At 44.3% G+C, this 23,357-nt stretch overlaps 1 protein-coding gene across 6 annotated transcripts in view; it reads left to right on the top strand.

Moving 5' to 3' along the window:
• SLC46A3 (solute carrier family 46 member 3) overlaps nt 1-22,805 on the top strand; it is a 33,164-nt gene extending 10,359 nt beyond the window's left edge. For 2 of the 6 annotated variants that reach the window (XM_073340775.2, XM_073340802.2), the window contains exons 3-6: nt 348-1,221; nt 1,675-1,758; nt 3,915-4,071; nt 10,491-22,805. In XM_073340775.2, coding sequence (XP_073196876.2) covers nt 348-1,221; nt 1,675-1,758; nt 3,915-4,071; nt 10,491-10,578 — 1,203 coding nt within the window. In that variant the 3' untranslated portion in view covers nt 10,579-22,805. The other 4 variants (XM_073340784.2, XM_073340819.2, XM_073340793.2 and 1 more) reach the window with 4 other exon arrangements.
• The last annotated feature ends 552 nt before the right edge of the window (nt 22,806-23,357 follow it).

Genomic DNA, 23,357 nt, shown 5'->3' with positions numbered 1-23,357 from the left:
TGATTACGTGTGAGTAAGGGAATCAGCGTCTGGCCATAAACTACTAGTAGTTTTATCACTGACTTCAGTAAGAGCAGAAGCAGACCAATGTTGCTGAAGGGCTCACAGCATAGGGGCCTGAACTTGCAAATGCGTGCTCACAACAGTAGTCTCGTTGACTCCATTGGGACTACTCATCAAGTAAGGACTACTTGCCTGAATAAGAGAGTTCAGGATCATGTCCTAAGTTAAAATACAGCACGAAAGAGTGACAATATTAAGGGAAGGGAGAGGAAGGACAAAGGTTACAGAAGTAGAATTTTTTGGATACGTAACTGTTTCATATTTTTTTTTTTCCTCATTTGCAGGAAGTCCAAGAAAAGGCCTCTCTTTTTCTTATGCAGTTGGACTTAACTGGCGCAGTTCCCAGCATTTTGGTTGCCCTTGTCCTTGTAGCTGATGGGGATCGTCATGGACGCAAAAAATCTTTAGTTCTGCCTTCAGTGGGAGCTTTTATATCCAATGCTTTCCTCGGTGCATTCTCGTATTTCTCCCTATCCCTCTCTATTTTCTTTGCAGTTGTATTTTTTGGTTCACTGTTTGGAAGCATGGCAACTTTCCTCGGAGGAGCCTTTGCCTTTATAGCTGACCTATGTAATGAAGAGAAGCAGAAAACGATACGTATAGCTGTGGTCGATTTGATTTTTGGACTTGTATCTGGATTAGCAGGACTGACTTCCGGCTACTTCATAAGAGGATTAGGCTTTCCCTGGACATTTGTGGTTGCTTCTCTGTTTCACTTTATTAATATTTTCTATATTACATTTTGGCTGGAGGATACAGTACGTGTACCTGAATTCCAGCAACATGCATTAGTATCTTGTACTGAAGGCCTTAAAGAAACATTTTCTGGAGTGTACATGCTTTTTAAAACTTCCACTTATAAAAAACGAACTTTAATCATTGTATTGCTTTTTACATTCATGATGTATTTTTTTACCTTGATTGGTGGGAGTTCTCTTTTTACATTGTATGAACTGGATGAACCTCTCTGCTGGAATGAACTCTACATAGGATATGGAGCAGCTGCATTCACTTCTGTTTCTCTGACCAGTTTTTTAGGAATATACTTTTTTTCACATTGTCTCAGGGACATCTATATTGTCTTCATTGGGATATTTTCTTACATTGGAGGAATGGTCATGGCTGCCTTTGCCAAAACTACACTGCTCATGTTTTTAAGTGAGTTCAAAAGCAGGCCCTTTAGATTCATGAAATACATGAAAAGTGTTATATTCTATATAATTAAGCCAGCTGATCCCTTAAAAAAACCTAAAGATATGTTTAAAAACAACAACAAAAAAGTAATGTTCAATCAAATCCATGTTGGATTTTAAGTGTAAATTCAAAAATGAAAAGTGTGGCAAGTTAATGAAAGCACTTCCTTATAGCTTTTTGCTTTTAATATCACATATATACACTGGATTTATCAATGTTTCTCTGTGCTAAGATAATTTAAGATGATTGTGTCACATACAATAGTAGTTATGGTTTGAATCTTCTATTGCTTTTACTATTTGGGGCCTTCAGTACATAAAATGCAGTTAGACCATTTAAAAAAAAATGGCAGTTCACCTTTAAATTCTAAAAGTGCTGTTACCTGAGTGACTCATGACTAATTATATTGTTTTGCAGTGAGAGTGCCCTCTCTCCTATGTTTTATGCCCATTCCAGTTCTACGGTCCATGATGTCAAAAGTGGTTCTGACCAGTGAACAAGGTGAGTTGAATTTATTAAAGAAACACAGTCATTAGGCATCTTCAAACAAATAGGCTCTAAATTATAAAATGTTTTGAACATATTTGTGTGCAGAGTTTCCTTTTTTTTTTTTTTTTTTGCTTGTACTAGCTTTTAAAGGTAATTTCTTTAATTTCAGGCTCTATCTATTATCACACTACTTTATTTCAGTAAAATCCTTGTGACTTTTGTTTCCAAGTTAATGTAAACAAGATTAGATGATAACACCTGGTCAAAATTTCTCCTTTGGGGAAAAAAACAAAAACCCTAAAAGATTGGTTAGCGTTTTGGTTAAAAATAGTGATCCTCTGAAAACTTGAAGTGGAGTTAAAGATTTGTTATACAGTTGTGACTTGACAAGTGCTTTTAACATTTGGCAAGTTTTCACATTCAGAGAGATAAATAAATCTCATGTTTAGTCAGCCATTACACAGGGTGAACGGCCAATCTTTGAAACACTTGAAAGGATGAAAAGAAACAATTAAGGACTGTGATACTGAGTTGTGCACCACTGCCTCATGGCTATAGTAAATTTCCCAGAGGACATAACATCAATTCTTACCTATGTAAAACCATGGATGTTTAGATTTCAAACTAAAAACAGTCTATATAGTGTAGTGCAGAAATGAAGCCTGTTATTCTGGAAGGATTTCATTGATTTTTTTTTTTTTAATTTTAAAGATGGTAAAGAATAGCTTATTGTTTGAAGTATGTATGTACCATATTTTGGCACCTTTAGCTCCGAATGCTCTCACAGAATTTTGAGTAGCCAAACTGATACTTTGTGAAAGTGCCAGATCATTTATTGCAAAGGAGTTTCTCTTAAGCTATTCATATTGATAATATATTTAGCGAAACAAAGATGTTTTTATCTGTACTGGTCTCTAATCATTCACATTGCCAAGGAACTACAAATGTGGAAATATCTTTCTTTAGGATTGCCTATAGTTGAGTGGCTTGATGTAGGAGACAGTTTGCCTTATAGTGATTGACTCAAAGAGCTCATTCTATTTAGCTTAACAAAGAGAAGATTAAGGGGTGACTTGGTTACTGTCTATTTGGATCTACATGGGGAACAAATATTTAATAATGGGCTCTTCAATCTAACCGAGAAAAGTATATCAGAATCCAGTGGCTGGAAGCTGAAGCTAGACAAATTCAGGCCAGAAATAAAGCATAATTTTTTAACGTTGTTTGCAGTTAACCATTGGAATTATTTACCAAGGGTGATGGTGGCTTCTCCATCATTGGCAATTTTTAAATCAAGATTGGATGATTTTCTAAAAGGTCTGCCCTAGGAATTTTTTTGTGGAAGTTCTATGACCTTTGTAATACAGGAGGTCAGACTGGTTAATCACAATGGTCCCTTCTGGCTTTGGAAACTATGAATATGTGAATTTATGCTGAATTATTAGTCATTTTATCTATATAGCACCATGAGCATATATAATGCTGTGGCATGGGCAAGCATGCCAAAAGAAGACATTCTGTCCTAAAGAATATACAGTCTAAAGGTGTAATCTGGGTGGAGTATAATACAAAAAATGCAGACAAATGTAGGAATTTTTTATTTCTGGAAATGGAGGAAGAGGATAGAGGCACTGAAGTCTTGATCCAGCAAAGCACTTGCTTTGTTGGATTAGACCCGTGTTGAACATTAGCTGGAAGCTGTTCAGCATATAAGAGGTAGCATGAACGAAACAACAAAGTTGGGAAAAGATGGACATAGAGAAAAAATAGAAGAGGAGAGCAGGAAAAGGGAAGATATAGTGGGTGGAGTTGTACAGAACTTTGCAAGTGAGAATGAGTCGTTTGATATGGAAGGACAGTGAGCGTTACTGAAAAGATTCAAGAAAGGAGATACATGGGCAGAGTGGTCGTAAAGATAATCTCCACTGGCAACACGCTCTTGTCTCTTAACAAATAATAATTTTGAAGGTGGTTCTCCTCCCCTCCGCCCCCCTGGTAAAGCATTCTAATAGTGAGATGCTGCACAGTAATTGTACGATGTGGAATTGTAACTGTAGTGGATCTTTTGTATTTTTTTATTAATCCTCTTCTCTGACCAAAGTGAATGACTTTAATTTCAATACATGCAGAGCACTGTATTGTTATCCAGATATTTTTTATTTTGACAGGTGCCCTGTTTGCTTGCATTGCCTGCTTGGAAGTTATGACTGCTGCCATTTCACTCACAGTTTTTAATAGTCTCTATGCAGCCACTGTAGCTTGGTTTCCAGGCTTTAGTTTCCTCTTATCAGCTGGTCTTTGTATAATTCCCCTGGGCATCTTGTGGTAAGTATATATCATAAGATTTTTTTATTAGAGTAGAAATATATTTATGTATGAAGTGAAGCTGGGTGGTTTAGTGGATAAATGTTGCCTTTCACCTGTTGGCTCCATATTTAAGTCTAACTTGAGTTTCCTAATATGGGGCTAAATTCTACCCCTGGATGCATGTGTGTAGCTTCCATTGGCATGAGTGGGAGCCCTGTTTGAGTGTGTGCATCTTGAGGGAAAGTTTGGCACAAAATGAGGGTAATTGAGCTGTATGAAAGCAGAGAGCTCAGTTTTGTTGTATATTCTTACCAGAGGGAGTTTTATGGGCCTGATCCAAAGCCCACTGAAGAGAATGGGAGCATTTCCATCCAGGCCCCTTTGCCTTGATCCTGCCCCATTAAAATCAACAGGATCTTTGATATTGACATTTACTTCACTGAGCATGGGATCAAGCCCTGTGTGGACAAATCTCCATGCATATCAGAAAAGCTGGGGGAAGGACAAACTTATGTCATATTTACCCACACTCAACCAGCTGTATTTCAGTAATATTCAGGACAAATTACACCTTTCCTTGGCGTTCATGATATCTGAATTCACTTGCATTCTCTCTAATGTAAACTATGCATCTGAGACTTTGAAACATGAATGGAGTTGACCCAGTTCATGTATATTCTTAGATTCATAGAAAGTTAAATATTTACTAAGAGGGATAGTGTTATTCCTCCTGAAGTCTTGTACCTTTTCACCTTGTGCTTAAACTTCATCTCAAATACCTTTTGTTCTGGATTAGCTGAGTTTTAAGATCAGAGTAAAAAGAAAAGGAGGACTTGTGGCACCTTAGGGTATGTCTACACTATGAAATTAGGTCGAATTTATAGAAGTCGTTTTTTTAGAAATCGGTTTTATATATTCGAGTGTGTGTGTCCCCACAGAAAATGCTCTAAGTGCATTAAGTGCATTAACTCGGCGGAGCGCTTCCACAGTACCGAGGCAAGCGTCGACTTCCGGAGCGTTGCACTGTAGGTAGCTATCCCACAGTTCCCGCAGTCTCCGCTGCCCATTGGAATTCTGGGTTGAGATCCCAATGCCTGATGGGGCTAAAACATTGTCGCGGGTGGTTCTGGGTACATATCGTCAGGCCCCCGTTCCCTCCCTTCCCCCGTGAAAGCAAGGGCAGACAATCATTTCGTGCCTTTTTTCCTGAGTTACCTGTGCAGACGCCATACCACGGCAAGCATGGAGCCCGCTCAGGTAACCGTCACCCTATGTCTCCTGGGTGCTGGCAGACGCGGTACGGCATTGCTACACAGTAGCAGCAACCCCTTGCCTTGTGGCAGCAGACGGTACAGTACGACTGGTAGCCGTCATCTTCATGTCCGAGGTGCTCCTGGTCGCCTCTGTGAGGTCGATCAGGAGCGCCTGGGCAGACATGGGCGCAGGGACTAAATTTGGAGTGACTTGAGCAGGTCATTCTCTTTAGTCCTGCAGTCAGTCCTATTGAACCGTCTTATGGTGAGCGGGCAGGCGATATGGACTGCTAGCAGTCGTACTGTACCATCTTATGCCGAGCAGCCATGAGATGTGGATGGCATGCAGTCCTTCTGCACCGTCTGCTGCCAGCCAAAGATGTAAAAGATAGATGGAGTGGGTCAGAACAAGAAATAGACCAGATTTGTTTTGTACTCATTTGCCTCCTCCCCTGTCTAGATCACACTGCACTCACTCACAGAGAAGGTGCAGCGAGGTAAATCTAGCCATGTATCAATCAGAGGCCAGGCTAACCTCCTTGTTCCAATAACAACGATAACTTAGGTGCACCATTTCTTATTGGAACCCTCCGTGCAGTCCTGCCTGAAATACTCCTTGATGTACAGGCACACCCTTTGTTGATTTTAGCTCCCTGAAGCCAACCCTGTAAGCCGTGTCGTCAGTCGCCCCTCCCTCCGTCAGAGCAACGGCAGACAATCGTTCCGCACCTTTTTTCTGTGCGGACGCCATACCAAGGCAAGCATGGAGGCCGCTGAGCTCATTTTGGCAATTAGGAGCACATTAACCACCACACGCATTATCCAGCAGTATATGCAGCACCAGAACATGGCAACGCGATACCGGGCGAGGAGGCGACGTCAGCGCGGTCCCGTGAGTGATCAGGACATGGACACAGATTTCTCTGAAAGCATGGGCCCTGACAATGCATGCATCATGGTGCTAATGGGGCAGGTTCATGCTGTGGAACGCCGATTCTGGGCTCGGGAAACAAGCACACTGGTGGGACTGCATAATGTTGCAGGTCTGGGACAACTCCCAGTGGCTGCGAAACTTTCGCATGCGTAAGGGCACTTTCATGGAACTTTGTGACTTGCTTTCCCCTGCCCTGAAGCGCATGAATACCAAGATGAGAGCAGCCCTCACAGTTGAGAAGCGAGTGGCGATAGCCCTGTGGAAGCTTGCAACGCCAGACAGCTACCGGTCAGTTGGGAATCAATTTGGAGTGGGCAAATCTACTGTGGGGGCTGCTGTGATGCAAGTAGCTCACGCAATCAAAGATCTGCTGATATCAAGGGTAATGACCCTGGGAAATGTGCAGGTTATAGTGGATGGCTTTGCTGCAATGGAATTCCCTAACTGTGGTGGGGCTATAGACGGAACCCATATCCCTATCTTGGCACCGGAGCACCAAGCCGCCGAGTACATAAACCGCAAGGGGTACTTTTCGATAGTGCTGCAAGCTCTGGTGGATCACAAGGGACGTTTCACCAGCATCAACGTGGGATGGCCAGGAAAGGTACATGATGCTCGCATCTTCAGGAACTCTGGTCTGTTTCAAAAGCTGCAGGAAGGGACTTTATTCCCAGACCAGAAAATAACTGTTGGGGATGTTGAAATGCCTATATGTATCCTTGGGGACCCAGCCTACCCCTTAATGCCATGGCTCATGAAGCCGTACACAGGCAGCCTGGACAGTAGTCAGGAGCTGTTCAACTACAGGCTGAGCAAGTGCAGAATGGTGGTAGAATGTGCATTTGGACGTTTAAAGGCGCGCTGGCGCAGTTTACTGACTCGCTTAGACCTCAGCGAAACCAATATTCCCACTGTTATTACTGCTTGCTGTGTGCTCCACAATATCTGTGAGAGTAAGGGGGAGACGTTTATGGCGGGGTGGGAGGCTGAGGCAAATCGCCTAGCTGCTGGTTATGCGCAGCCAGACACCAGGGCGGTTAGAAGAGCACAGGAGGGCGCGGTACGCATCAGAGAAGCTTTGAAAACCAGTTTCATGACTGGCCAGGCTATGGTGTGAAAGTTCTGTTTGTTTCTCCTTGATGAAACCCCCCGCCCCTTGGTTCACTCTACTTCCCTGTAAGCTAACCACCCTCCCCTCCTCCCTTTAATCATTGCTTGCAGAGGCAATAAAGTCATTGCTGCTTCACAGTCATGCATTCGTTATTCATTCATCACCCAAATAGGGAGATGACTACCAAGGTATCCCAGGAGGGGTGGTGGAGGAGGGAAGGAAAATGCCACACAGCACTTTAAGCACAGCACTTTAAAAGTTGACAACTTTAAAATTTATTGAATGACAGCCTTCTTTTTTTTGGGCAATCCTCTGTGGTGGAGTGGCTGGTTGGCCGGAGCCCCCCCACCGCGTTCTTGGGCGTCTGGGTGTGGAGGCTATGGAATTTGGGGAGGAGGGCGGTTGGTTACACAGGGGCTGTAGTGGCAGTCTGTGCTCCAGCTGCCTTTGCTGCAGCTCAACCATACACTGGAGCATACTGGTTTGGTCCTGCAGCAGCCTCAGCATTGAATCCTGCCTCCTCTCATCACGCTGCCGCCACATTTGAGCTTCAGCCCTGTCTTCAGCCCACCACTTACACTCTTCAGCCCTCCACCTCTCCTGCCGGTCATTTTGTGCTTTCCTGCACTCTGACATTATTTGCCTCCACGCATTCGTCTGTGCTCTGTCAGTGTGGGAGGACAGCATGAGCTCGGAGAACATTTCATCGCGAGTGCGTTTTTTTTTTCTTTCTAAGCTTCACTAGCCTCTGGGAAGGAGAAGATCCTGTGATCATTGAAACACATGCAGCTGGTGGAGAAAAAAAAAAAGGGACAGCGGTATTTAAAAAGACACATTGTATAAAACAGTCGCTACACTCTTTCAGGGTAAACCTTGCTGTTAACATTACATACATAGCACATGTGCTTTCGTTACAAGGTCGCATTTTGCCTCCTCCCACCGCGTGACTACCCCCTCAATCTTCCCCCCTCCCTGTGGCTAACAGCGGGGAACATTTCTGTTTAGCCACAGGCAAACAGCCCAGCAGGAATGGGCTCCTCTGAGTGTCCCCTGAAGAAAAGCACTCTATTTCAACCAGGTGACCATGAATTATATCTCACTCTCCTGAGGATAACACAGAGAGATAAAGAACGGATTTTGGTTGAATGCCAGCAAACATACACTGCAATGCTTTGTTCTACAGTGATTCCCGAGTACGTGTTACTGGCCTGGAGTGGTAAAGTGTCCTACCATGAAGGACGAAATAAGGCTGCCCTCCCCAGAAACCTTTTGCAAAGGCTTTAGGACTACATCTAGGAGAACCGCAAATGCCAGGGCAAAGTAATCCTTTCACATGCTTGCTTTTAAACCATGTATAGTATTTTAAAAGGTACACTCACCAGAGGTCCCTTCTCCGCCTGCTGGGTCCAGGAGGCAGCCTTGGGTGGGTTCGGGGGGTACTGGCTCCAGGTCTAGGGTGAGAAACAGTTCCTGGCTGTCGGGAAAACCGGTTTCTCCGCTTGCTTGCTGTGAGCTATCTACAACTTCCTCCTCCTCCTCATCTTCTTCGTCCCCAAAACCTACTTCCGTATTGCCTCCATCTCCATTGAAGGAGTCAAACAACACGGCTGGGGTAGTGGTGGCTGAACCCCCTAAAATGGCATGCAGCTCATCATAGAAGCAGCATGTTTGGGGCTCTGACCCAGAGCGGCTGTTCGCCTCTCTGGTTTTCTGGTAGGCTTGCCTCAGCTCCTTCAGTTTCATGCGGCACTGCTTCGGGTCCCTGTTATGGCCTCTGTCCTTCATGCCCTGGGAGATTTTGACAAAGGTTTTGGCATTTCGAAAACTGGAACGGAGTTCTGATAGCACGGATTCCTCTCCCCAAACAGCGATCAGATCCCGTACCTCCCGTTCGGTCCATGCTGGAGCTCTTTTGCGATTCTGGGACTCCATCATGGTCACCTGCAGCTTGCCACGCTGGCCAAACAGGAAATGAGATTCAAAAGTTCGCGGTTCTTTTCCTGTCTACCTGGCCAGTGCATCTGAGTTGAGAGTGCTGTCCAGAGCGGTCAGAAAGGAGCACTCTGGGATAGCTCCCGGAGGCCAATACCATCGAATTGTGTCCACAGTACCCCAAATTCGAGCTGGCAACGTCGATTTAAGCGCTAATCCACTTGTCGGGGTGGAGTAAGGAAATCGATTTTAAGAGCCCTTTAAGTCGAAATAAAGGGCTTCATTGTGTGGACGGGTGCAGGTTTAAATCGATTTAACGCTGCTAAATTCGACCTAAAGTCCTAGTGTAGACCAGGGCTTAGAGACTAACCAATTTATTTGAGCTTAAGCTTTAGTGAGCTATAGCTTACTTCATCGGATACATTAGAGTAGTGAGACGAGAAGAACACTTCCGACTTCAGTGCCTTTCAACATTTCAGAACGTTGGACCTGATTCACTACTGCATCACTCCAGCTTTATGCCACTCTAATTCAATTGAATTACCCTGGCTTTAAACTGGAGTAATATATCAGTGATTCTGAACCACTAAGTTTAATGGAGTTGGAAGATAGAGTCTCATCCTGGAAGTGGAGAGTATTTTAGAACATAAAGATACTGAGGTTCTCAAATACTCTGTTAATGGGGCCATATGAGTACCTTAGATATAGAGAGCTATAACAATCTATAATTTCCAGAATAACAGGGAAAGCTCCTTTCAAAAAGGCAGGGTTTTCTGTACAAAGGGTCATAGACACATACCAGTTAAGTAATCCATCTTGGATCCAGAACTATAGAATAGCGTGATAGTTATTTCTGAAGGTCCTCTCTTCCCTCTCCACTCCAGATTGTGCCTTATCTGTGGTATACTGCCCTTAGAATAACCTCACTCACCCTGAGAAACCATCCTTTCTGAGGGTGTCAGAGCAGAAACTGCAGCTTGTTTCAATTTGTGCTAAATCAGGCATGCTGGCTTCGTGCTTTTCACAGAGAACCAAAATGAGATTGTCTAACTTATGTTACATAGGGCAAGCATTATCATTGCTTTATTTATTAAGCCACCTGGACCTTTCTGTGCAGAAAGCCATTGGGTGGTGTTGGTGCTGATTCAGCATACTGTACATTACTGTCTTGCTAAAAATGTCTTCGTGTCTTCTCTCTCTCTTTCAGCTGGCTTATGTGCACCGGTTGGCATGAAGAGGACTTGGCATCACTTGTATATGAAGAACAATTCAGTGAAGAGAGTATTGAGAGTTGAACGAAGAATTTAACTACCTTGGTTTTCTAGTCTGTTGTGCATGATACAACCTGTTACATACACGCTGACAGGGGAATGAGTCTGACAGTTGTAGATGAAATCTGGACAGTAGCCCTGTAAGTTACCATAAAACTGTTAGCATTTCTAGTCTTTCTATTTTATGCTAGAATGAGTTTAATCCTTATACTTAACTATGCAAATAGGGTGAGAGTGGAGGGTCCTTATCAGTTTTTAAAGTATAGCAAAAATGTTTGATTTATGAATAAGAATTTAGAATGACTTATTTTTTTACATGCTGTGCTCTTGGATTTACAAATAATATCTCTTTCAGAATTAAGAGAAAATAAGTGAAAGCCATATTTTGTTGTGTCTCAGGTTTGAAAATGATTTTAAGTGAGGCATATGATGCAGCTGTGTGATCTATACTTGTGTGACAATGATAGTTTGCCAGATTATCAGCTTGTATAAATCACTGTAGTTCTGTTGAAGCCAATGGAGTTATGCCAGTTTGCACCAGCTGAGGATCTGGCCGATAGTGTGCATCTCAAAGGACTTTTGTGTTACTGTGGGGCCTGTAGGACAGTCAAAAATGAGCAAACTATATGTGTTCTCTTCCAAAAGGCAAAACTGGGAAAATTCTGGCATATACTGTAAATTAAACCATTTTTCTGCAGGTTTAATTTATATGTGAAACATTTGTGAGTGTGGAACTCACCTGTAACTTTGTTCTCAAGATGGGTTTTCCCTCTAATGTTGTAATGTGAATAACCTGTGGCAATGAGAAACCAGCATGGACTCTTTCCAATGCATTCCTTCTCATGGCAGCTAGATGCACTCATTCCATTGGTGGGATCTGTGATATCGACATTTGGCCAGTTGGAACTAGTTTGAGGTTAACTCATTTCATACACAACATCAACCAGCTGCAATATTGTGGTAACTTTTGCTCATTGCCTTCAATTTACACTCTAATCTCTAGTCGTATTCCTACAATCATTGGATGGACATGGACAAAGTCTCACTCATGAGTAAGTTATTAATTTTATATAGAAACTGTTGTGCCAGAACAGACTCATAGTCTATCCACTCCTTGTCCTGCATGTGGCAGTAACCACAGTGAGAAGGGATATCTGTTCCTGACCCTAGCTAGCGACTGGTCTATGCTGTAAAGTAGAAGGGATTTTTTTATTAGTTATTTTAACTGCAGATGTTCTTCTACAGAGCCAGATCCTGGTCCATTTAAGTAACTGAGAGTTTTGCCATTGATTTCAACAGGACCAAGGTCTAGCCCTAAATGTTTAAGCCTTTTTAATAATCTGTTAAATAATTTGTTTCAATAATATTCTAGGCTAATTATAGAGGCTGCGATTCTGCAAAGACTTAAGCACATGCATTTTCAGCACTTCAAATATTACTTGCATTGTGTAAACTTAAGTATGTGCATAAGCCAGATTGTATAAAAGGTTTTTGTTGTTTTTTTTAAACCAGTTCTAAATATGCTGCCTTTTAACTTCATCGTGTCCTTTTCCCCCCACCCTATTATGGGGCAAGATATATGTACCATTCATTTACCTACATCATAGCTCCATTTAAATCATTGTAGCATCTTTAAGAGCTCCTCTCTTGAAAGACCATAAGATCTTTCTCTTCTGTGGATCTTTTTTTATTTCTTTTATAACCTTGGTGAAGTGACTAAATCTGATCCACACATCTAATTGTTTTGCACTGAATGCACTCTAATTGTAATTAGAACTTATATAGCACTTTTCATCTTCAAGGCACTTTACAATTATTTAAGTAATGAATTCTCACCCTCTGGGGTAGATATTATCATCCCTGTTTATGAGATGAGGAAACAGAGAGGTTAAGTGACTTATCCAGGGCCACAGAGCAAGTTAGCACCAGAACTGGAATTCAGAAGGAATTCCTGGCTCGTTGGTCTTGCAGTATGATAGCTTTATGCGCAAGTCAGGCAGGCAATTGCATTATATAACGCACAACTCTGCCCTTCCCTTCTCACCCTGTTTTTTAAAAAAACCCATAGATAATTATTAAGCAGAGATTTGGTACAGTAATTAGAATAAAGTAAATTGGTTGGAGTTCACTTTAGCCTCCATATTAGGAAGGATGTTATTTTAGGAAATCAACTGTGAAATGTGAACTAACTGTATATGCACATACACTTTAAACAGCAAAAGGACAGAATTCGGGTAAGAGAAACCTCTTTGTTACCATATAGGAGAGACAGACCACAAATCTGCACAACTCAAATGACCTTCCTCTCTTCTTTCAAATTCACTTTAAGAACACCCTACTTAGCTTTAGCAAAGCCTTTCAGAGGTAATCCACCAAAAATATTGGCACCATATCAAGATTGGTGCTAAAAAAGGTGTATATTATGTGTATGATCTAGACTGCAGACTCTTCAGGACAAGGACTTTTTGCCTTCCTTTACTTTTGTACAACTCCAAGTACACTGGTGATGCTCACTAAATAGAGAGCATAAGTTCACAGGAGAGTCTAAGGACTCTTAAACACAAACTGAAAAAAGCACTTGAGTTGTAAACAACTTTTTGCTTTTAACAAAAGCAAGGACATTTTTTCCATAAGAGTGCTATGATGATTTTTTAGGCTCTTCATATAGACCACACACAATTCTGATCTGCCTACTCTGCTCATACAGGTTATATAATATTTTCTGGTGTTAACTATGTAGAGTGAAACTGTTAGGATATAGATATTCAGGTCTGTCTGTAAAGGCCTATACTCTAAGAATTTAGGTGTATTCCTATCACTTGGCTAGTTAGAGGTATAAAAGAAAGAATCAAAATCACTGTCTGCCAGTGTAAGGACCTTCTCTTACTGTGACAGTCTGAGGCCCTGTTCTTAGGCTAAGGCCTTTGGCTAAGCGACAGAGGCAGCCATAAGCTGGGAAGTGAATGGTCACATCCTCACATTCCAAACTAGTCACATTGAAATAAGGTGCTATTGGGCTGTTAGGAATTTAATCCTGTCCTTATAGTGCCTATCACCTCCAGAGAAAGGGAAGTGCCTAGAAGCTGTAAAAGGAAATTGAGGTTGATAGTTTTCTGTCTGGTAAGAACTCACTTATCAATAGACACAGCTGGGAAACTCTTATGTCTTTACAGATGTAGTTGTGAAATCCTCACTTCTGTATTGTTTTGTCATTATAGTTCCCACTTTGCTATTGTTTATTGGCATGGTCTCTGTCTGGTTCTGTGATTGCTTCTGTCTGCTGTATAATTAATTTTGCTGGGTGTAAACTAATTAAGGTGGTGGGATATAATTGGTTAGCTAATCCATGTTAGGATTGGTTAGTTAAATTTTAGTAGAATGATTGGTTAAGGTATAGCTAAGAATATTACTATATAAATTAGGGGCAAACAGGAAGTAAGTTGGGATTCGAAAATAAGGAAAAAAGGAACTTGTATTTAAGCTTGCTGGAAGTTCACCCCAATAAACATCGAATTGTTTGCACCTTCGGACTTTGGGTATTGTTGCTCTCTGTTCATGCGAGAAGGACCAGGGAAGTGAGTGGGTGAAGGAATAAGCCCCCTAACATCTTGGTGCCGGGACTTGGATACATCGCATTGGATAGGTGAGTGGCAGCCTGTAAGTCCCCCTCCCCAACAGTCCGCGCAGCTGCTTGGAGGGGGTATGGCGAACTCTCGTGATGGTAGTTGCGGGTTCTGGCAAGCTGGGGTAACGGATTTTTTGAACAAATGGATAAGGAAGAATCAGGGCCCATACCAGGTGCAGGGGTTCACCTGGGATGAGATTGAGAAGGAGATGGGAGAGGTTTTGGGAGACCCCAAGGGAAAGGAGTGTAGGAAAAAGGGAATGGTATTACAAGGTTTGTGTGCTGGGATGGCATACTGGGTAAAAAGGGAAGCTGATCTCCTCCAACACATTAAGGATTTGGAGGAGATTGTAGATCAGCAACGGATTTTAACAGAAAAATCTGTGTTAGCAGTAGAGGTAGCGGATTTGAAGGCACGGGATGCTGCACGGACAGAGGAGTCTTGTGAGGCAATCCGGAGAGAGAGGGACGAACTGCTGGGGAGAGTAGGAGACTTAGAGGAGGAATTGTATTATTGTAAACATGGGGGCAATGGATTTGGGGACCTCAAACCATCCGCCCCACTAATGGAACTGAAGGAGACACCTCCACCACCCTACCCTGAAAAAACACTGTACCCACCACTGCCGGTGGATGTTGTAAGCCGGCGATCCACAGTTACAGCCCCTGCGAGAGAGGCTACCTGGGAGGAACTGCAGGAGGCAGGAATAGTGGCCCCAGTTGCGGGGTGGGGGGACCATGCCCCACAAGTAGTAGAACAGGCAGAAATCCGCCCCTTGTCCCTGAAGGACCGGGAGGCAGTACTGGGCCGCTTGGGAAAGGTACCCCGGGATGATTGGGATCAGTTTGTGCTGTGGCTAGTGGAGGTGGGCAGGGAGATGGAGGGTCTAACTCGTGAGGACCAGGTGATCTTATGGCGTAGTCTTTTGGGACGAGGTACCTTGGGAATCGATGTGGCAGGAGTGGCACATCCATTTCTAATTCCCGGACAGGTGGCAAAACACTTGTTTGGGGTGTACTCTCGTACTGCGGGGATGAATAAGATGAAGCGAGTCCCTGGGGAAACAGGGCGGGATACACTTAATCGCATACAGGCCTGGGCACGGTGCTGGGTGGATCCCCTGGACGGTCCATGGGTGCTGCCACAGGCAGGGGCACCGGGACCTGGTGGGGGTGTGGAGCAGGGCAGGGGTGTGGAATTGCTGGAGAAATGGTTGGAGCTGAGCAATCCGCAGTTCGTGGGGCATTGAAGGTTGCAGCACCCTGAACTTGCTCCCAATCAGCTACCCCAGTTTCTGGAACAGGCAGATGTGTGGAGGCAGATGCATCAGGGGGAAGAGCCAGTCCATGCTATTACTGCGGGGGATCAATACAAGGTGGAAAGGAGTGGGTCAGCCTGGAGAGGAGGAGGTAGAGGGAGAGTTCGTGGCTTTGGGAGGGTAGTCAGGGATGAGCGGGCAGCTATAGAGCAAGAGATCCAGAGACTGCAGGCTAAACTGACTACCCACGATCTTACCAGATCAGGGGGAAAGTGGTCCCGGAGGCCAAGGGACTGGGACTGCCTGAAATGCCAGACATACAATTTTGCATGGAGACAGGAATGTGTTCGGTGCCAGGACCCCCGGTCCCCCCATGAACCAGTGGGAGAGACAGAGGTGGGTACTGCAACTTAGGGGTGCCCTGGGAGGCGTCCTGTCCATGTTCTCAGTTTAGGACGGGATGCATCTGGTCGCCCCACGCTCCAGGGGGCAATCGAAGGGAGTCCCATGAGGGATTTTTTGATAGACACTGGAGCAGCCATCAGTTTAACCACATGGGGGCAGGGGAGACCCTCAGAAGGGACTGTGACAATTGTAGGGGCAACAGGAGGGGAGACACAGTTAACCCTGAGGAGGGGACAAATCAAAGGAATCTGGGGGGAAGGGGAGATTATGTGGGGTTGTAATGATATGCTTAATCTGTTGGGGGCAGGAGATTTACACAAACTGGGACTTGTACTGGATTTAGCCAATTGGGTGTGTTTACTGGGGCAAACACAGGACGGTCAGGGCTATACCATTCCCATGGGGATAGCCACTATGACCATTAAAGCGGCACATGCCCTCCCACCACCCCCGGCTGGGTGGGAACACATCCCTGTGTGGGCTAAGGATAACCTGGATTGTGGTAGGGGCAGCATGGAGGTACTGATGGAGGGAGGGGACCCTCCCCCACAGAAACAGTACCCTATTCCTCGGGAGGCACTGGCAGAGGTGGGGGCAACTATTGAGGAGTTGGAACAGAGGGGACTGATTCGGGCAGTTGCATCCCCTTGTAATGCTGCTGTGTGGCCCGTGAGGAAGCCAAATGGTACCTGGCGCCTCACTGTGGATTACAGGGCACTAAATGCTCTGGCCAATTCGCCAGCCTCAGTGGTGGCAGCGTATCCTGAAATGTTGGCCCGTATTGGACCCCAATTCCGAATTTTCACTGTTTTGGACATAGCTAATGGATTTTGGTCTCTGCCACTAGCTACCTCGTGTCAGTATAAAACTGCATTCACATGGGAGGGCAGACAATTCTGCTGGACAGTCCTACCCCAGGGATATAGGGACTCCCCTGCAATTTTTCACAGATACATGAGACAGGCTCTGGAGGGGGTGGATTCAGCAAGGTGCATACAATATGTAGACGACCTGTTGCTAATGTCAGGGACAGAGGAAGAAGACAGGGAACTAACTGAGCAGGTCTTGCAAGCTTTGGCAAGAGCAGGATTGAAGGTCAATGGGAAAAAGGCTCAGATGGGACAGACAAGAGTGACCTACTTAGGAGTGGAAGTGTCTCAGATGGGAAGGGAAATCGATAAGGGACGGGTGCAACTGATCCAGTCCCTGCCACTGCCTACGGATGTTAAAAGCTTGCAAAGTTTTCTGGGTCTAACTGGATTTTGCAGGGATTTTGTGGCCAATTATGCAGAAATAGCCCAGCCTCTATTTGACCTAACCCGAGCCTCAACTTGGGAATGGTCAGAAGAGTGTACTGAGGCAGTGAGAGTGCTAAAGGAAAACCTGGCCAGTGCTGGCCTCCCCAGATGGGGAGAAATTCTTTTATCTGTACCCTTTGGTATCGGACACTACCATTGGTTGTGCATTAACACAGGAGTATGGAGCAAAGGACCGACCTGTGGCCTTTGCCTCTCGACTTTTGAGTGCTGTGGAATTGAAGTATGGATGGTGTGAAAAGGTGCTGTTGTGCTCCTACTGGGGGGTAGGGAAATTTAAATACCTTACGGGAATGCAGAAAGTAATAATCCGATCTCATCATGACCCCCTGCGGCTGTTAAACATGCACACTATTTTACAGGGACAAGTGAGTGGGCAGCGTATTGCTAAATGGTTGGTGGCTCTACAGGCAGAAAACATTAAAGCAGAGGTGTTAAAGGAACCCATAGTCTGGGTAGCTGGATTACATCTGGCTGGTACCCCACACCAATGTGAAGCCAGCCCAGGTAAAACCCAACATCAGGTGTTTCGGGCAGCTAATCCCAATCAGGTAAAGGAGGGGACACTGGTATGGTTTTTGGATGGAAGTTGTAGCTATCAAGGGGGACGGAAAACTGCAGGCTTAGCTGTTGTGGGAATCAGAGGCAATGAGACAGTCAGCACCATTGGTTTCTCACTAGAAGCAAAGTCAGCTCAGGAGGCAGAACTGGCAGCCTTGCTAACAGCTTTAAATGAAGTGGATCCCAAATTTGAGGCAGAATGTTGGGTGGTGGTAGATTCAGATTATGTATTTCGGGGTGCCACATTAATGCTGAGATGGTGGGCAGATAATCATTTCAGGGCAACAGACGGCTCCACAATCAAGCATGCTACCTGGTGGAAGCGAGTGGAGGGGCTGAGTCACTGTTTTACACGGATCAATGTGGTGAAGGTAAAGGCACACAAGAAAACAGGACCCCTAAGCAAAGGGAATAATCTGGCCGATGTAGAGGCCAAGCGGGCTGCGACAGAGGCACCCCCATGGCCCTGGGAGCCAGAAGAGAGTGTGCCTGTAGCAGTGTTAACAAGAAGCGGGGTGGATACAGATCGGGGAGGGCGAATTCGAGAGTTGCAGGAATCTGACCCAGGACTGGAAGGCATCATGAAACTTGGGGACAGGCATGTGCCAAAGGTGGAACTAATGGAAGGGATTTGGTGCGTCTTAACAACTGAGGGACCGGTCATGTTGTGCCCTCAGGGAAGTCGGACGGCTTTCTTAAGCTGGGTGCATGGAAGCTTGGCAGGGGGACACCCCGGGTTTGAGGAGGCCCTGGGAACTTTAAAAAGGTTGTGCTGGTGGCCAGGAATGGCAGCTGATTTAAAATCACATCTGGAACGTTGTTTGGACTGTGCCAGGCACAGCCCACCTCACAAGGTGCTAAGGGGAGAATTAATGAGACAAGCCCCAAGGGGACCATGGGAAAGGATACAGATTGATTACACAGGACCCCTACCACCAGATCACAGGAAAAACCGATTCATGTTGGTGGTAGTGGATGCTTTCAGCCGGTGGGTGGAAGCTTTCCCCACAAAGTATCAAACAGCCTGGGTAACTGCTGCAATACTGGTAAATGAGGTATTCACTCGCTGGGGGGTCCCAAAGGTGATTGACTCAGACCAAGGAGCTGCTTTTCGATCAGATCTGTTAGGGGAGCTATCGGCCCTCACTGGAATCACACAGTTGTTCCACATTGCTTACCACCCCCAGGCTGCGGGGCAGGTGGAACGCATGAACCGCACCATTAAAAGTGAGCTAAGAAAGGGAGTGGAAGTCGGAGGAAAAAACTGGTCACAGTTACTGCCCTTTGTCTTAATGAGAATAAGGGCCCGAGAATCAAAGGGCACAGGATTTTCTCCATATGAAGCTCTCATGGGAAGGCCTATGGAACGGTGGGAAAATCTACTTACCCCAGTACCTGGGGAAGTCACTACACATGGCCTAACACAAGAATGGATTTTAACTTTAATTGACCATGTAAAACAGGTACAGCAGGCGGTGGCCTGGCGAGACGAGCAAGGAGCAGCAAGAGTCAGAGCGTGGTATGACCTGCCTGGGGAGCGTAATCTACCCATGGTGGGAGATCTAGTGATGTACAAGATTCCAGGTCAACACCATCCATTCCCAGCTCCTAAATGGAAGGGCCCTTATCTTGTCCTTGACCAATTAGGGCCCAGTCTGCTATTACTGGGTACAGAGAATGGAGGACGGGAGTGGGTTCACTGCACGCAAATAAAAAGGTACAAACAGGGGATTGGAAAAGGGGACGTGTAAATTTTGTTATGTGTGTATTACAGGTTAATTCAAAAAGGAGAAAAGGATGAAAATTCCCTGGCCCTGGATGGAACACTTACTAGTGCTAATCACAATTGTCACATTTACAAATTCTATTCAGATCCCACGATGTGAAGTGTCAAAAGGAGGAAACACATGGACGGCTACACATGCAACCTGTGGTAATAAAGCTAATGAAGACTATGAGAATCTCCCCATAGAAAGATGTACCACTAATACTCCAACAGGAATTTGGCAGTGTCGGTATATGGTTTATGGATTAGATGGGGGAATCCCAACCAGATGGAGAATATCAAATTTATCAGGAAATATTGCATGGTACTCCCTGGGTGCTGCCATGATTAACGATAGTGAAAAACACAGTTACCCAGCTATGTGGTTTGTTACAGAGGGTCCAAAGAATATAACCCTCTGGTCTCCTGGAGCAAATGAACCCTCTTGGGAAAATAGGACCCCACATTTAGGGTGTGATGTTACCATATGTAACCACAATGGTACTTCCATGGAAGATAATCCCCAAAGGTGTGATTGTTATGTACATATTACATTAGGCGTAATATCCCCTTTGGGACGCTGGGTGTACGATGAGTTAACCATTTTACAGAATGTAACCCTACAGGTGATATGGATGCCAAGTTGGAAGAATCCAAATTTAAAGTGGCCACAGCCTGGAGCCAAGAATATTCCCCGACGAGCAAATGTCTGGGAGCCATTGTGGGAGCAGGTGCAGCCAGCACTTTTTAACGTGTCCTTTCACTCTATTACATGGGTGGTACGCCCCAAGGAATGGTGGGTGGACCAAATCCATCCTAATTGTAGTATGTACATAAAAGGATTGAAACAACAATTCAATGCATGGGTGAGGGGACACACCTGGAATCGTCGTCGGAAAAGGGGATTGTGGGCAGCTGGGAACACTATGTTGGGTACATGGAATCTGGGGGACGAGTGGGTAACCAAACAATTAGTAAGCCAAAATGTGAAATTTCAACAACAAATTAATGAATTAATGGCACAGCAACTATCAGCAGTTGCCACAGGGTGGAGGACAGCAGTAGAGGTAAACTTGCAGTTAACTCATTGGGCAGGGGACCTGGTGACATGGGTAGAAGATGGCTTCAGAAGACTAACATGGGGAGAAGTGTGCATAGGTATTCAAAATGCTCAGTTAATAATGTTAATGGATATTATGAGAGATGCTTGGTCAGAACAATGGCCTTCAGTATTGAATCGGGAAGCTAGCCCATATTTATCCACAATTGCAAAAACATACCCATCTACCTGGAAAATAACATCCCCGACCTGTGGGGACAGTTCTTGTGTAATTGTTACTATGATACCATGGGAAGGAAATGCAAATAAGGTGGTTCCCTTGTACCCTATGGGAGTAAGTAGGGAAGGGGGAGCACGTTGGGAGCCACTAGGGAATAGGTGGGGGGCATGGAATGGGGTAAATTGGACTGTCATCACATTAAGCAGTTGTATATCCAGAGGAGGAATATGGATGTGCCCCTCTCCTATGACTATGGAGGAGCAGGATCAATGGCCTATTGCAAAGGGGGGGCATTTAGGGGTAATGTATATGGGGTATGGTGTATTCTGTTGGGAATGTATGCAATCCTGCAATATAACACTAGGAGGCAAAATCCTTCCAGTGTATGACAAAATTATGAACTTCTATACTCTGCCACCTGGACTATGGTGCACCAATGGATCAGTGGACTCAATCGTTGTAAACAATCGAACCAGCACCTACTACCCGATACCGTACCAAGTAGTTGAATTGGTTTGGACAATACCAAATTTCACTGTGGATATTCAATGGACACACAATATGGACAAAAGTACACAAAGATTACAAGAGCAACTTGCTGCAAGCGACAACAGTTGGACACACTTACAATACACACTACAGGATGGCGCTGACAAAATTTTAACCTTATCAAAGGAGGAGAAGCAGTGTTTTTGGTGGTGGCCAGGATGTTGGACCATACTGCAGTGGTCAGGACTCTCGGTGTTGCTGTGGAGTATCATAGCAGCTAGTGTATTGTTAACTATATGTGTGTTACATTGCATATGGAAACGATCAAGGGGGGCACAACCCCCTAGAGAACAGCCACTAATTATAACTTATAAGTAACGTAGTAAGCCCCCCCAAGTGTACTAGACAACCTGGACCCAACCTTCTCGGGCCCACTACACTGGGAAGTCTGGAACACTAATTGGAATAGGTGTGGTATGCCCGTACGAGAGAAGGTGCAGGGCACTATACCACACAAGGGGCAGTGGGACAGATGGAGCATCGACACCTTCCACCTCGATGCCTGGCCCTATCAGGAAATGTGTCGCCATATGTCCTATGCTTTTCCAGGGATACCTGGGCAAGAGGATCCCAAAAGAAAAAGAAAAAAAGGGGTGGAGTGTTAGGATATAGATATTCAGGCCTGTCTGTAAAGGCCTATACTCTAAGAATTTAGGTGTATTCCTATCACTTGGCTAGTTAGAGGTATAAAAGAAAGAATCAAAATCACTGTCTGCCAGTGTAAGGACCTTCTCTTACTGTGACAGTCTGAGGCCCTGTTCTTAGGCTAAGGCCTTTGGCTAAGCGACAGAGGCAGCCATAAGCTGGGAAGTGAATGGTCACATCCTCACATTCCAAACTAGTCACATTGAAATAAGGTGCTATTGGGCTGTTAGGAATTTAATCCTGTCCTTATAGTGCCTATCACCTCCAGAGAAAGGGAAGTGCCTAGAAGCTGTAAAAGGAAATTGAGGTTGATAGTTTTCTGTCTGGTAAGAACTCACTTATCAATAGACACAGCTGGGAAACTCTTATGTCTTTACAGATGTAGTTGTGAAATCCTCACTTCTGTATTGTTTTGTCATTATAGTTCCCACTTTGCTATTGTTTATTGGCATGGTCTCTGGTTCTGTGATTGCTTCTGTCTGCTGTATAATTAATTTTGCTGGGTGTAAACTAATTAAGGTGGTGGGATATAATTGGTTAGCTAATCCATGTTAGGATTGGTTAGTTAAATTTTAGTAGAATGATTGGTTAAGGTATAGCTAAGAATATTACTATATAAATTAGGGGCAAACAGGAAGTAAGTTGGGATTCGAAAATAAGGAAAAAAGGAACTTGTATTTAAGCTTGCTGGAAGTTCACCCCAATAAACATCGAATTGTTTGCACCTTCGGACTTTGGGTATTGTTGCTCTCTGTTCATGCGAGAAGGACCAGGGAAGTGAGTGGGTGAAGGAATAAGCCCCCTAACAGAAACTGCTGTGTAGAAGTTAATAGCTCCTGAAAAATGTAGTGATTCAAAAAAGAGGAACGATACGATACCTTCATTCATTTCCCATTCTTTATGGAGGTTCTGTCATTGTCCCTGGCAGTAATCTGAAAAACCTAGTTCTACAATGGGACATTCCATTGGCCCAAATGAGAATTTTCACACATGATCATATTACATGGGTGGGAGAATGCAACATTTTATGTCAATTTTGCAGCACACAATGTATAAAACCATGTTTTGTGGACTTGTCTATATGGAGATGCACAATATTTCTGGTGAATATAGCACGTAAAATAAGCACGATTAAAATAAGTAGGAGATTATGCCAAAAGGTATGTAGAATCATTTCTCTCATTTATTCTGTATATAGCATGAGACACCAGATGGGTTGAGGCCTCCAGGCACTCCTGTGCTATACATTTTTAATAATAAAATCTTAAATTTTGTAGCAATTGAGTGATTTGAGAAGTGAAATATTTTTGTAAAAATGCAAGCACCCTTTTGCTGTAAGTCAATAAAGCAGAGATCTGTCTAGTCTTCTAAACGTTTGGCTCTTGTTCTTTTGACAGA

Source organism: Lepidochelys kempii, chromosome 1 (assembly GCF_965140285.1).
Source record: "Lepidochelys kempii isolate rLepKem1 chromosome 1, rLepKem1.hap1, whole genome shotgun sequence".
Taxonomy (NCBI): Eukaryota; Metazoa; Chordata; order Testudines; family Cheloniidae; genus Lepidochelys; species Lepidochelys kempii.
The sequence above is the reverse complement of the archived record's forward strand: the minus strand, read 5'-3'. Positions and strand labels throughout refer to the sequence as shown.